This window comes from Hemiscyllium ocellatum, chromosome 30 (genome assembly GCF_020745735.1).
Source record: "Hemiscyllium ocellatum isolate sHemOce1 chromosome 30, sHemOce1.pat.X.cur, whole genome shotgun sequence".
Classification (NCBI taxonomy): Eukaryota; Metazoa; Chordata; class Chondrichthyes; order Orectolobiformes; family Hemiscylliidae; genus Hemiscyllium; species Hemiscyllium ocellatum.
The window spans coordinates 53,615,982-53,631,755 of NC_083430.1; the positions used below are offsets into that span (position 1 = coordinate 53,615,982).

The 15,774-nt window shown below is 39.5% G+C and overlaps 1 protein-coding gene across 1 annotated transcript in view; it reads left to right on the forward strand.

Annotated features, from left to right (window-relative positions):
- hdac1 (histone deacetylase 1) overlaps nucleotides 1–15,774 on the forward strand; it is a 29,876-nt gene that overhangs the window by 431 nt on the left and 13,671 nt on the right. The window contains exons 2-9 of the mRNA XM_060847609.1: nucleotides 1,229–1,341; nucleotides 7,231–7,348; nucleotides 8,879–8,953; nucleotides 10,158–10,296; nucleotides 10,752–10,893; nucleotides 13,423–13,515; nucleotides 13,757–13,865; nucleotides 15,114–15,254. Of these exons, the coding sequence (XP_060703592.1) occupies nucleotides 1,229–1,341; nucleotides 7,231–7,348; nucleotides 8,879–8,953; nucleotides 10,158–10,296; nucleotides 10,752–10,893; nucleotides 13,423–13,515; nucleotides 13,757–13,865; nucleotides 15,114–15,254 (930 nt within the window). The remainder of the gene's footprint in view (nucleotides 1–1,228; nucleotides 1,342–7,230; nucleotides 7,349–8,878; nucleotides 8,954–10,157; nucleotides 10,297–10,751; nucleotides 10,894–13,422; nucleotides 13,516–13,756; nucleotides 13,866–15,113; nucleotides 15,255–15,774) is intronic.

Genomic DNA, 15,774 nt, shown 5'->3' on the forward strand with positions numbered 1-15,774 from the left:
CCTCTTCTTCCCCCCCCACTTCCCTTCTTCCCCCCCACTCACCTCCCCTCCCCTCCCCTCGCTCGCCCCCCCCGCCCCCGCTATGTTCCTCTTTGTCCGACTCAACAACCTGGGATACATTCCATCCCGCCCTGGAGATTGATCCACTGTTAAGCCTGCAACGTGACCACTCTGTCAATGCTCATTTCTTACATTGCATCACGGACCTCCGACCTGATTTCTCTCCCCACCTTGTACATCTGACCACATATGTCTCCAATTCAAATATAGAGTGCAGTATATCATTGTTAGTATAGACTTTGAAGTTATCATTCTTCAGGAGTGGTGTTATCAAAGGTCTGTCATTGATAATCTCACTTCTCCATATTCTACTCTAATTGTTACCCTGATACCCATCTACACATGGATATATTTCTTTGCTGCTCTTTTGTGTTTACAAAGCTTACGTTCCCATCTTGTTTCATCAGCAAACTGATTTGTTCCACTGTATTTCTTAGTCTGTCTGTCATTGATATAAATTACAAGTTTGGTTGAACTTCAGTTGAAATTGATCCTTGCAGTATTTCACCAGTTACAGCCTACCACCTTAAAAATGTCCTTTATTTTGACTGTCACCTGCCTTTGAACCAATTTCCTGCTAATATATTACTGACTTCATATTGACTTCTTATCAAATGTTTGGAAATCTATGTATCCGACATATACCGGTTGGCCTTTGGACTATTAATTACCTCCTCCAAATGTGCTTCGTAAATTTGTGAAGTTCTGCTTTTTTTGATGTATAGTTATGCGTAATCTTCTGCCCAGTCAACTAAACTGAGCTGAATTTGTGACAAAAGGGATCTGGTTAGAGAAGTTTGATTCAGTATCAAAACTTTTATTGAATGTTAAGGGACCACTTTGTTGAAGATGGTCTTTGCCTTGCATTTGTCTTGAACTCGAAATTAAATCCGTCTTAAATTTCCTTGGAAATGTTTCAAGGATCATGTTAATTAACCCTCAGCAACCCTTCAACAGCGTGAGTCTTTATTGCAGTCAAGTTTGTTTTACCTTTTGGGTATAAACTGAACAATATCCCAGTCACTACAGGCACATTGCTGATCAGCAAGCTGCAAGTTATTGAAATCAGATGTTTATTGTATACTTGTATTTCAGGATTTCCCATGCTATCTATTGTATCCCTGTGTGCAGGGACCTTGTACTTACCTTTCCATTTTGTTAAATGTAGGTGATGTTGGGAATTACTACTATGGCCAGGGCCATCCAATGAAACCCCACAGAATTCGAATGACTCATAACCTGCTTCTAAACTATGGCTTGTACAGAAAAATGGAAATCTATGTAAGTACTATTGAACAGTCAGTGGGTTCATTTGTTTGTGCAATTCAGCCTTTTCTTTTTCCTTATGTTCAATGCAAAGATAAAACTAATGCTAATTTAGGGCACTTGGGTCATTATTCCCCTGTGAATTCTATTGCAGTCTTCGATAGGTTCTAGTGGGAATATAGTTACAGAAAAAGTAAAATGCAATGAAGTATAAAAGTGCCAAGTGCTTGATAAACTTCTGTAATTGTTGTGGTTCTGTTCGCCGAGCTGGAAGTTTTCGCTGCAAACGTTTCGTTCCCTGGCTAGGGAACATCATCAGTGCTATTGGAGCCTCCTGTGAAGCAGCGCTTCACAGGAGGCTCCAATAGCACTGATGATGTTCCCTAGCCAGGGAACGAAACGTTTGCAGCAAAAACTTCCAGCTCGACGAACAAACCACAACAACGGACACCCGAGCTACAAATCTTCAACCAGACTTTAAACTTCTGTAATTAAATATAGTGTTCAGTGTAATATCTGCAGTGTCACTCCCTAAAAGATTTCATTAAGAACCCTGTCCACAACATCTGCACTCTCTCAGTTTACCGTGTACTTTTCTGATAGGTTCAACCCTTTGCCATCTTGTTCTTAATGTGTTTATAAAACATCTTGGGATTTTGTTTAATTTTACTATCCAGCATTTTTGTATACCCTTTCTTTATTTTCTTAATTTTCTTTTTCACTTAATTTCTGTAATTTCTTTTAAGCTTCTTGTTTTGAAGGTTGTCACAAGCTGTTTTTCTGCTGTGTATTATCCTGTGTGCTTAAGGATAACCAGGGACTCTAAATTTAACAGTACTACCCTTTTTCTTTGTGGGAACATACTTACATGGTGGCTGTAGAAGTCTCCCTAACCTGACTTTCTCTTAACCTGTTCCATGTTCTGTGCTGTTTAGAACATTGGAATAGTTCTTGGCAACTTTATTTACCTTTTGTAAGAACAAATTTATGATCTAGTCTTGTGCAGCGAGTGCTTCAGAAATTAGTTAGGCTGTCAATAAACTAGCAATGTTTGTCCTACAAAGCAGGTCCTATTTTGGTTGGTCTTTTTCTACCGCTCAGGTAAGTTATGAATAATGAAATAATATTGTTCCTTCACACCTGTGCTGGCTCTTTATAGAAGTTACCCAATTAGTTATCTGTTTCCCAGGTTGTACTATATTTTCCAATTCAAGTTTTGATCCAGTTGCCTTGAAAAATTTAGTATTGAATCTGTTTCCATTATTCTTTCAAGCAGTGTATTCAGATAATCAATTTTCCTCTAGTCCCTTCTGATTTTTTTTGCCAATTATTTCAAAATCAGGGTATAGTTCATATTCTTTTAGCATTCTTACTTCAGAGTTTTCTGATGTGCTGCTTAAACTTATAGTACCTAATTTGATCAAACTTTCCTCAAACCCTGTACTTGTTTTCCTCCAAGCAGCAATGGTAATATCAGTCTGCACAAAACAATAGATCCACAAATACCATATGTAACAGTTATAAGATGTAAGTATAATATTTTAAATCCACCTGTTCGGATGTGTTATGAAGTACCTGTTTGACCATCAGATCATGAGGAGAGACTTGGATCCAGAATACTACCTCTGTGTCACATGACCCTTCCTGCTATATAATTCACATGACACCAAGTAATAGTCCAACTGATTTACTTGCAATCACGAGCTCATTAGGTGAAGTGAAGGGATAGCACTCAAAGCTTGTGATTTCAATTAAACCCATTGGACTATAATCTGGTGTCATTTGATTTCTGACCTTGCTCACACTGGTACCTCCGCATCATGTTGTATAATTACGACTAGATCATGTGTATGTAACAGTCAGGTTTGAAGTAATGATTTACATTGAGATTTCCACATTAGATGAGTAAAAGGAAAGTGAGTTTTGGGAAGATTTGTAGCTCCGGTTGAGGTTCTGGATGTAAGTTTGTTCGCTGAGCTGGATGTTTCGTCGCCGTAGTTCACCAGTGTTCCCTAGTATGGTGACAGAACATCTGAAAACAAACCTTCCAACTCAGCCAGCAAACCTACATTCAGTAAAAAGAGTAACAAAGGCAGAATGTTAGAATTGTGGGAAGAATACTAGGATTTACCTTTATAATATCACTTGATGCATTCTCTAAAAATGGAATCACTGTTATTTTGTAGACAAACAGGTGAGATGTTTGCAAAGCAGGCTCCTAAAAAAACAATGAAGTGAATGGCCTGCTCATCTACACAGTTTTTTAAGATTAAATGTTATCCCTCAATTCTCAAGTTGCAAATGTGAGGAGATCATATGCATCTGACCTGACATTCATAAACAGACCTCAAATTAACTTTTCTAAAGGATGACATCTTTAACAAGATTGGAATCCCTCACTATTAAGCTAGAGTGCCAGTCTAAGTTGTGTGCTCAAGTCCTAGATTTTGGTTTAAAATCAAGTGCCACCTGACTGTGGAATCGGATTGGCTCAGTGGCAGCCTGAGGCAATGGATGTTAATGGCCAGTAAGAGAGAGGAGGAGAAGCCAATTTGAGTCCTGCAAAAATTAGAGAACAAGTGGAGATCCAGAAATGTAAAAAGTGTAAAAGGATGATGCCAGATGCATGAAGTGAGGGGGAGACAAAAGAATTACCTTGAGGAATAGGTGATATATTGCAGTGGAATACCCACATGGCTCAATTACATTAATACATTATATTGCTTCAGAATGCACCAGCTGTAAATGTCTGAAGACAACTGGTTTCATTCCCAATTCCTCTTATTGAAGCAGATTGATAGGTTAAGTGGGCAAAAATTTGGCAAATGGAGTACAATGTGGGAAAAAGTGAAGTTGTTCATCTTGGAAGGGAGGACAACGGTATTGTTAAAATGGAGAAAAGCAGAAAGCTACAACACAAAGGGATCAGAGGGACTCGGCAGTTGCGCATGAAACGAAGAAAGCTGGCATACAGGTGTAACAGATAATCAGGAAGGCCAGGGAATTTTGGTCCCTATGAAGGGCTTGGAGTATAAGATAAGGGAAATTCTTACTGCAACCAACTGTTGGTGAGACCACATCTGGAGTACTGAGAGAAGCTATTTAAGAAAACATTTCATTTTAGTTTAGAGAAGGTTCATTAGGATGATCCATTGTGTGGAGGGATTGTCTTATTAGATTACATTACACTACAGTGTGGAAACAGACCCTTCGGCCCAACAAGTCCATACCGACCCGCCGAAGCGCAACCTATCCATGCCCCTACATTTACCCCTTACCTAACACTACGGGCAATTTAGCATGGCCAATTCATCTGACCTGCACATCTTTGGACTGTGGGAGGAAACCGGAGCACCCGGAGAAAACCCACGCAGACACGGGGAGAACGTGCAAACCCCTTATGTGAGGGGTTAAACAGTTTGGAACTCTGCTTTTTGAAATTTAGAATAATGAGAGGTGATCTCATTGAAACATGTAGATTTGTTAAACGCTTGACAAGGTAAATGCTGAGAGGATGTTTCCCCCCATCTGCTAGAACCAGAAAACATTATCTTAGAATTATGGAATGCTAATTTAAGGTGGTGAGGAGTTTCTTCTGTTAGGCGCTTGAGAGTGTTGGAACTCCTTGCTATGGAGAGGTGTGAGGCAGAGTCATTGTATATTTAAGGCTGAGCTAGATTCTTGGTCAGTTTGGGATTTAATCTGTAGACTTATCTGTAGTATCATACAGCATGGAAATAGACCCTTCAGTACAACCAGTCGATGCCGCTTATAATCCTAAACTAAACTAGTTCCTCCAAACCTCTCCTAATTGGTACTTAAAAAGGACAGTATGAACAATTACAAATTATCTACATTTATAATCAATATTAACTCAACCATTATCTCAGTCAAAGTGATAGTTGAAACACTGGTAAAACTGTCATTGCAAAACTCACTAATTGTGGGAAATGGCTGGAAAGTGGACTTGGTGGAATATCAGATCAGCCATGATCTTGTTGAAGGGTGGGTAGGCACAAGGGGCCAAACAGCCGACACCTATTCCCATTTCTTATGATAAGTGATATGTGTCTGTGTGCAACAAAACTTGAACATGTTTCCAGCTTAGACTGGTGGTTAGCAAGTAACATTTGAGCTGTAAAAGTGATAGTAATGGCCATCTACAACAGAGGAGAAAGTGAGGACTGCAGATGCTGGAGAGTGTGGTTTTGGGAAAGCACAGCCGATCAGGCAGCATCCAAGGAGCAGGAGAATCAACGTTTCGAGCATAAGCTCTTTGTCAGTGTGGTGCTTTTCCAGCCCACGCTCTTCGATGTACAACAAAGAGCAAAACCACCTTCCTTTGACATTCTGTGGCATCACAGCTGTTGGGTCCTTCGACATCAACATCCTCAGTGTGGCACTGTTGATCAGAAACTGAACTTGACAGGTCATATAAATGTCATAATTACAAGAACATATCAGAGACTGCAGGTTCTGTGACAAAGGATTCCCCGCTCCATACAATCCCTACAACAGAGCTGACTGGAATGCTTCACCTGTCCACTAGTTTGCGCACACTGCAGGCACAAGTTACTGACAAAATCGCACAGAAATTGTTTGATTCTTCTTTGGCAACAATCACTGTCAAGTTGGAACACAACGACAGCAGTGTCTTAGCATATGGTTGCCACTAAGTCACCACGTGATCCTGATGAGGTATGTGTCCCTTCAGATACTGTATTCCTGGGTCGATCTGATCAAGGCAAACTGAACTGTGACTGTTTGTAATATGAATAATGTCTCCTACAACTGCACTACAGAGGCTTGATCCAAAAGAGCCCTTTAAATTACAGAATTGTCCTCCTTTCTGTTGTGGCAGCCGGCGTAATCAGCAGAAACAGTGTAGATCATGGACGGGTACTCTAATCAGCAGATGTACGCAAGTCTGTCGATGACATGAAGATACTTGACAGTGTAAGAAGTGTAGATAGATGTATAAAATTAAAGACAATAACCGGTTATGCAAATTGACTAAATGTGTTCCTTTTTCATGGTTGGATCAGATTCATTGAGCTCCCTCACTAATAGTACTGTGAGACTGTTGTCACAAAGCTGCTCCTTTTTTTTCCTAAAAGCTATTCCTTTTCTCAATGATACTGTGTCCTTGAATTTTTTCAGAGGGGTTGTAAAACCCTCTTGACTCAGGTGGTTAGTTTGGCACAGAGATGAAAAAGGATTTTGAGAAGCCTTTTGTTTATATGTAAACAGATGAGACTTCAGGCCAGAGTGGTCATGTTTTAGAAGTGACCTCTATAATGAAAGAGGAGTGGTCAGCTCTGAAAGCTGAGCAGTTCAGTCCAGAATTGGTTTGGAGTTCAGTTCTGTGGAAGCAGGCTGCTAGACTCTTTCTCCTTCTGCCCTTCTAACTTCAACCTGTAAGCATTTGTTTCATTTTTACTGTGTTTCAGGGGTTTGCTTATGAGGACTGTTGTGTGTAATCGGAACAGCATCATTATGTCTAATTCAGATAGGCTGAGTTCTGAAGGGGTTCTTTATTCGTTGTGTTTCATTGTGTAATTTTGTGAATACATTTTTGTCTGTTTTAAAACCTGGTAATCAACCCCACTAACTTACTCTGGGTAATTTTCACTGTGCATTTACCGAAACAAATTACAAAGTTATGGTCTGGCCTAGTCCATAGCACTATCTTAGCCACATCTGCTGTTCTTTCAAGAAGATGACCCATCGAAGTATTCTCCAGGGCAGTTCAGGATAAAGTATAATTGTGATTTTATCTGCAGTGTTCATGTTTACGCACTAAACTTCTCCATTTTAAACATGTATCTTGCATTCTGCATTTTTTTTCTGCAGCTATCTGTGTAAGAAGTTTGAAATTTAAAGATTTCCTTTTTTGTTCCAAAGCGTCCACACAAAGCCTCAGCTGAAGAAATGACAAAGTACCACAGTGATGATTACATCAAGTTTCTGCGGTCCATCCGTCCAGACAATATGTCTGAATACAGCAAGCAGATGCAGAGATGTATGTTGCATTTTAAAATATGGAAATATTCTGGGTTGGGTAGGCAGAGTGTTAAGATTTCAAGATGTTAGAGATATAATGGGTTTTACAAAAGTACAGCAGCAGAGTGAGGGAAAATGATATGGGGAATGAAAGGAGATGATTTGGGAAAGGATTAAAGGCAAGGGATTAAATGACAAAAATTCACTTTCTTCATTGAGGTAGAGTACTGAAGTGCTGTGAATGAACTTGGAATTTTATTACCTATTTCCTATATAAGTATTTAGTTCCCAATGTTTTTGTACTGGGTTTTTGCTCATTTAAGTACAGCTGTGCATTTAAAAAGGTTTCAATATATAAATTTCAAATAATGCTGTATCAAAATGCTGTAGGACTTCAATAATTCACCAAATTGGCATTGAATTGCTGGTCAATTGAATAATTTCTGCATTCAGTTAAGTGGTGTGATATGACAAAATACAAATACATCTTGAGGTCCTTCAAATTCCATCAATGGATTTGTTGACACAGATACTGTATTCCTGGGTCGATCTGATCAAGGCAAACTGAATTGTGACTGTTTGTTTGTAATAGTGATAATGTCTCCTACAACTGGACTACAGAGGCTTGATCCAAAAGAACCCTTTAAATTACAGAATTGTCCTCCTTTCTGATGTGGAAGCTGATATAATTAGCAGAAACAGTGTAGATCATGGACAGGCACTCTAATCAGCAGATGTCATCAACAGACTTGTGTACGTGAAGATACTTGACAGTGTAAGAAGTGTAGATAGATTTATAAAATTAAAGACAATAACCGGTTATGCAAATTGACTAAATGTGGCAAATGATTTTTAGCACCAAGTATGGATGTGATATGTATGTACAACGCCCTATTAGAGCAATGTGTTCGTTTCTACGCATCACATCTTGAGAGAATGAAGAATAGATTTATGAGAATGAAAGTGGGCTTAGAGTTAAATTACAAAGAGAGCTTATGGAACCAGGGTTGTATTGCCTGCAAGTTGGAAAATTTGGATGGTTGGTTTGATCAAGGTATATAAGATGTCAAGGGGAACTGATAACCTGGATGGAAAGAAGATCTATCTCTTGTTTGGAGGAATTGAAAACTAGGGGGCATCACCTAATTTGAAGCAAAAGCTCAATATTGCAAATGCGGGAAGTTCTCGGCAGTTCTGGCAACGTCTGTAGAGAGGAGAGAGAGTCAACATTTCAGGTTAATGAGCATTCTCATAATTTTGAAGAGATCATTTATCTTTTCAGGATTTCCTCATCCAGAAAATACTAATGATTAGGAATTAAATGATCATTAAGCAGTACAGAATATGAGTGTAACTGAAAATTACTTTGTCAATGCTTTTAGTCTTGCATTCATCAGGACAGTTTACAAGAATGCCAATTTAAGGGACAGACCAATGTTTATACTTCAAGATTTTCTCCAGTTGTCTGTCAACCTGTTTTGTATTGAGCAGTAACTTACATTTTTACAAAAATTGACAAAAGTTATTTAAAGCTTATTCTTTTTGTTAGTTAATGTGGGTGAAGACTGTCCTGTATTTGATGGGCTGTTTGAATTCTGCCAGCTTTCGACTGGAGGGTCGGTTGGTAAGTAGACCATATTCTTTTATAGCATAGTTGTAGGCTATTGAGCCCAACTCCTCTTGGTAATTGCTTATGTCCATATGGACTTCTCCTTGCCCTTTACCTAATTGAGTCAGTATATCATAGGAACTTGGGAACAGGAGTAGGTCACTCAGCAGCTTGAGCCTGCTCTGCCGTTCAGTAAGATCATCGCTGATCTGTGGCCTAACTCCATATGTCTAAATTTGGACCCATGTCCCTGATGGCCTTGCTGAATAAAAAAATGTTATCTCCATGTTTGTTTCATTCTCTTGTACTTGTTTACTTCCCCATGAAATGCATCATGCTTTTTGATTCTGCTTTTAGGTAAATAGTTTATGATTTGTAGCTGTGATCTCTTTCACCCAGCACTTCCGCGCACACGTGCACCTGAAAACATCTCTCTTCATCCTAATGAAATCCTTGCAAAAATTTTAAACCTTACATCAGGTCTCCAAAGGGCATTATTTGTATGAGACATATTTGAGGTTGTTCACAAGATATGTAAAGACTGCATTAAGATGGATCTCAATTCTCATCCCATCCAACGTGACACACTTCCAGAAGAGGTCAGTCCATGATGAGAAGGAATCAAAGCCAGCGATTCTGCATCCCATCTATGCACCCTTCGCCACCCTCCTCACTTCCTATTAAGGCTAATTTTATAATCTGAGCCAATAAGCCAGTTGAAAAATGTGTTGCTGGAAAAGTGCAGCAGGTCAGGCAACATCCAAGGCGCAGGAGAATCGACGTTTCGGCTATAAGCCCTTCTTCAGGCTTATGGCCAAAACGTCAATTCTCCTGCTCCTTGGATGCTGCCTGACCTGCTGTGCTTTTTCAGCTCTGATCTCCAGCATCTGCAGTCCTCACTTTCTCCTAATAAGCCAGTTGACCCAAGATAACTTGATGTTAAAGGTTTATTGAACCTTGGAATTTCCTACTTGTCGTTTCTTTACTTGTTCCAACTCTATACATATTAGTCAAGTATTCCAGCTTAGAGAATTGTCACAGTGAAGCTCCCTTGTGCCAAAATGGAGAACATTCGGGCAATATGCAAGCTTTTGTTATTATCAGGAGCATCTTTCTCTGTAGCTGCACATTGCATTAGAATTAAAAGCAAATTGTTTAATGCTATACTCTAAATGTAAGAAATATAGTGAGGATGAATGCAGATTGCTACTTTTTACAGCTGGAGCTGTTAAATTGAACAAACAGCAAACAGACATTGCTGTCAACTGGGCCGGTGGACTTCACCATGCAAAGAAATCGGAAGCATCAGGCTTTTGTTACGTGAATGATATTGTCTTGGCCATTCTCGAATTACTGAAGTAAGCATATGCAATTTATTATTCTAATTGTATGAGCTCTTTTAGAATATAGATTTTTACATCAAGCTGGGGGCTTTTTCTTTTCCCTTTCCTTAACCTTCATTTACTCTATCTGCCGTCCCACTCTTTCTCTCAAGCTTTCTCTTTTCGCTCCCCATCCTCACCTTATCCTTCATTCTCTTTCACCCTTCACTTTGTACCCCTCATTTCTTTCCACCCTCCCACAGTGCACGCACTCCTCTTCGTCCCCACACTTCACGGTCCACTCTCAACTCCCACCTGAATTGCAATCAGAAAAGGTAACTTTGATTTCTGTCCCCATCCCAAGCACTGTGGAAATAAACCTCAAGACTTTTTAAACCTCTACAGTTTAATTGTCAAGAGTCATCAAGACACTAACAAGCTCATTTTTTATATCCTTACAAAGTTTTAACCCGAGTTTTCTTCCTTTTAAGGTATCATCAGAGAGTACTGTACATTGATATTGATATTCACCATGGTGATGGTGTTGAAGAGGCTTTTTACACAACAGACAGAGTGATGACTGTTTCATTCCATAAATACGGTGAATACTTCCCTGGCACTGGAGATCTCCGGGTAAGAGGCAATATTTTTCACAAAATCTATAATTATGAAAAACTTGGAAGCAAGTATATTTAATAGAGAAGTATTGAAAATTTTTATTGATTTGTGGGACATGGGTGTCACTAGCTGGTCCAGCATTTGTTGTCCATCCCTATTGCTCTTTAGAAGGTGATGGTGAATCACCATCTTGAACTGCTGCAGTCTGTTTGGTGTAGATAAATCCACAATCCACTAAGAATGTTAAAGAGACAAACATTAAGGTCCTGTGCCTTAATATGGAGAGCATGAACATAATATTGATGGATTAGTTATGCAAATAGATTTAAAATGGGTACGATATGATGGGAATTAGAGAATGGGGATCACTGCTGATTTAAAAATGAGAAATGCAAGTAATGAAAGTGTGGCTGTGATTATGGGTGATTTAAATCTGTTTGTGGATTGGGCAAATCAAAGCAGTAGCAATAATATAGAGGACGAACTCATTTAAAGATTACATGGACAAACTGCAAGTTATTCATTCCAGTCTGGTGTAAAAATAACTGGGAAATGTAATCAAACTGCGGCTCTCAAGGGAAATTAGGGTTACTGTAAATTCAAGGAAGCAGCATACTAATTAGCCCAAAAACACCACAGACTCATGGATAGGGAACATTTCAGGATCCAGCAAAGGGAGATGGAGACTGGTTGAGAGGGGAAAATCATGTAACCCTAACTCTAGTGGAAGTACACTAGTAGATATCTTCCAAATCTCTATAGACTCTGGAGCAGTTCCTATAGACTGGAGGGTAGCTAGTGTAGCTCCTACTTGAGGAAACAGCAAGTTATAGACCAGTTTGCTTTGAAGTTGGTAGTGAAAGAAATGCTAGAGTTCAGTATGAAAGATCTCGTTGCAGAGCATTTGGAAGATAGTCAGTGTGGATTTATGAAGGTGGGGTTGTGACAAATCTGCTGGAATGTTTTGAGGATGTAACTCGGGGTGGATAAGGGGAGGCCAGTGGATGTTGTTTACTTGGATTTTCAGAAGGCTTTCATTTAAGGTCTCACGTAATAGATTAGCATACAAAATTAAAGCATATGGGATTAGAGGTCATGTACTGAAATGGACTAAGAACTGGATAGCAGTCAGGAAACGGTAAGAGTAAACATTGGCAGGCAGTAATGGGATACTGCTCCAATCCCTATTTGGACTGCAATTATCCACGATGTATATTACTGATTTAGATGAGGAAACTACATGTCATTTGTCCAAATTTGGAGATTGCTCAAAATTGAGTGGGGAGGGTGAGCTGTGAGGAAGATGCAGAGAAGCTTCTGAGAGATTTGGACAAGTTAAGTAAATGAGGAAATACTTGCGGCTCCAGTAAAATGTGAATAAATAAGAGGCTATCCACTTTGATAGCAAAAACGGGCAGGCAGAATATCTGAACAGGAATAGATTGGGAAAGGGGGAGGTGCAGTGAGGCCTCCATCTCCTTGTACACCAGTTACTGAGAGGATACATTGGAGGTACAGCAGGTGGTGAAGGCAAGTGGCATGCTGGCCTTCATGGTGAGAGGGTCTGGCTACAACTCTATTGGGCATTGCTAAGACCACACCTGGAATATGGATGCAGTTTTGGCCTCCTTATCTGAAGAAGGTTTTCTGGCTATGAAGGGAGCACAAAGAAGGTCTATCGGACAGATTCCTTGGATAGCTGATCCAATATACAGGGAGAAATTGGATCAGCGAGTTTTGAGGGGATTTGTAGCTCAGGTTGAGGTTCTGGATATAGGTTTGGATCCCATTTACCACCCCCTGAGAAAAAGAACAGGAAATGACATCGCCATAGGAAATAACACAACTAAGGAAATGCAACCCAAGGAAACCCAAACACAAATAGAAAGCGGGCTATACCACCAGTGCTTCATCTGGAAGTTCACTGATGATGTTACCCATATGGTGACGAAATGTCTGAAAACGAACCTTCCAGCTCAGCGAGCAAACCTACATCCAGAGAAATTCGATCAGTTGGGAATGTATTCACTGTAAATAGGATTGATGCAGGAAGGGTGTTTTTGGAGAATTCAGAACTAGGAGTTTCAGCCCGAAGGTAAAGGGTAAGCCAGTAAAGACAGATGAGAAATTTCCTCACCCAGAGAATGATGGACCTGTAGAATTCTCTGCCACAAGAAACTATTGAAGCCAAAACATTGAATACTTTCAAGAAAAATGTAGGTTTAGTTCTTGGTGCTAAAGGCACCAATGGATAGGGTTAAAGCAGGAATGAGGCATGGAGTTTAATGGTCAGCCTTGATCATTTTGAATGTTGGAGTGGGATTGAAGGGCCGAATGGCCTGCTCCTATATTTTGTTTCGATAAAGCATTTTGGTTTAATAAATAACAACCTCTACTATTAAAATGAAATATTAATAAATTTATACCGTGCGTTGCTTTGGCTGCAGGTAGAATATTATTGTATTTTCATATAAGTTTGGATTGTATACCTGGTTATACATTTGATTTCTAGGAAGCTGATTTGAATCATTTTTTTTTGCACAGGATATAGGTGCAGGCAAAGGCAAGTACTATGCTGTAAATTTCCCATTGAGAGATGGAATTGATGACGAATCTTATGAAGCCATATTCAAACCTGTAAGTAGTTTCTCCTAAATGCAGTTCTTCTAAAGCTCAAGTCACATACAGTAAATGTATTTGTCTCATTTTCAAGTCCTTGATCCTTCAAGTTGCATGAAGTACATGAAAGTCATTTCAAGTTTCTTTTGACTTTAAAATGTTATTTTAACTTGGCATATTACGGATTATACTTGTACAGATTGTTTGAAAGTACAAGAACTCTGTGCAATATTGTAAAACCCTTTCTCTTCTTTACTAGATTATATGTAAGGTGATGGAAATGTACCAGCCCAGTGCCATTGCTTTGCAATGTGGTGCTGATTCTTTGTCTGGGGATAGACTTGGCTGCTTTAACCTCACTATTAAAGGTACAGTAAATCAGTTTTAAAGTACGTATTTGCCTGATGAATGAGCTTCCTAAAGCGATATTGGATTAATGTTCACTCGTTTTGTATTTTGGTCATTGATCTTGTCAATTATTTTAACCATCCTTGCCAAATATTTTCTTCCCTCTCCTTAAATTGCTTGGTTATTACAAAATTATAGAAAACTGAAAGGCCTGGATGGAGTGGGCTTGAAAAAGATGTTTCCACTAGTAGGAGAGACTAGGATTTGAATGTACAGCCTCCGAGTGAGGGAGTGACCCTTTAGAACTCAAATGAGAGGAAATGTCTTCAGCCAGAAGGTAGTGAATTTGTGGAACTCAATGCCCCAGAGGGCTGTGGGGGCTAAGTCATTGGGTGTATTTAAGACATGTTCTTGATTAGTAAGGGAATCGAGGTTTATGGGGAGAAGGCAGGAGGATGGGGGGAGGGCTGGTGAGAAACATATCAGCTATGATTGAATGGTGAAACAGACTCAATGGCCGAATGGCCTAATTCTGCTGCTGTATCTTATGCGTTATGGTTATCCTTCAGTGTTGCCATTGAATGTCAATAGCTCTCTAACATCTTACACAAATGATCATTCACCCAGTACTGCATGACTCATCTGATTATGATTTCTCATAGAATACACATTGGTCTGTGTGAGAACCTGAATTATTATTTATTGTGTAGTCCCGAGCTTTTACCTGTGATGGCAGCAAGTCATATTGTAGTAATGTTGAACAATGTGCCATGCTTTGGTGTCTGTCTTACTTTGAATACTTTTTACTGTGAGAAGCAACTATTGTGGCTAGTTGCAACTGATGTTAATCCATCTGGTATAGATGAATGTCTGGGATGGTCCTTGATCTACTGTATAACCATCACTAATGACATTCACTTTAAGCGGATTTGAGGTGCTAATTTCCATTGAAGTTAAAGCTGCTACGAATGTATGCAAGACGTCTCTAATGTTTGTTAGAATAGCTGAAGACTGAGTTCTTAAATGGCAGTCCCTAAGAAACTGAGCAATATTTGCTCATAAATATTCACTCGTCATATATATGTTTTCACTTTCCTCGTATTTTACCCCCCTCAAGATTTGGGGTAGTTTTCTTAAGGAAAATAGATCCTATACATTAAAATATCCACTGTAACTTGAATCTGAGGGCTAATTTTCTAGTGAAATGTTAATCAATCACTAATCCATATTAGTGCACTGTTTTATAGAAGGTTTTTTTTTATCCACAGGCCATGCTAAATGTGTTGAATTTGTGAAGACCTTTAATCTGCCTTTATTGATGTTGGGAGGTGGAGGATACACAATTCGTAATGTAGCTCGATGCTGGACATATGAGACTTCTGTAGCTTTGGACTCAGAGATTCCAAATGGTAAGTGAATTTGCTGTTTGTAAGGTTTTATGAAATTGAAAAGAAGCATGTAATGGGTATCCGAGGCGCAGAATTCTACAGTTAATGTTTTAAGTCTAATAATTGTTCAAACGTGATAAATGAGGTTAGGTATGTGAGACCAAAATACTATGTGCTGTTGATGCCAGAGTTCCCAAAACACAGCCTTGCTCCAAATTCGGCACTGAACCTCAACTGCACTGTCAGCCAGAGACCAATCAGGCATACGCTTTAATTAAGGAAGAAGGGACAGCAGCATTGAAGAAATACACTGCCAGGGGCAGACACAATTCGAAGGTAGCCATTTACGAATGGCAAGGCAGCAGTAATGAGTCTGGTATCTGTGGCTGAGGGAACAGCGCTCATAAAGGCAAATCACTGTATGGCAAGGATGTTGTCAGTCGGCTCCAAGTGACTGACTGTTGGGAGAGCCACCAAAGGACACGGAGTTGCAGCCTGGACCCATCCCTGAGCGTACATGGTCCTTGCTGCAGAAGCACAA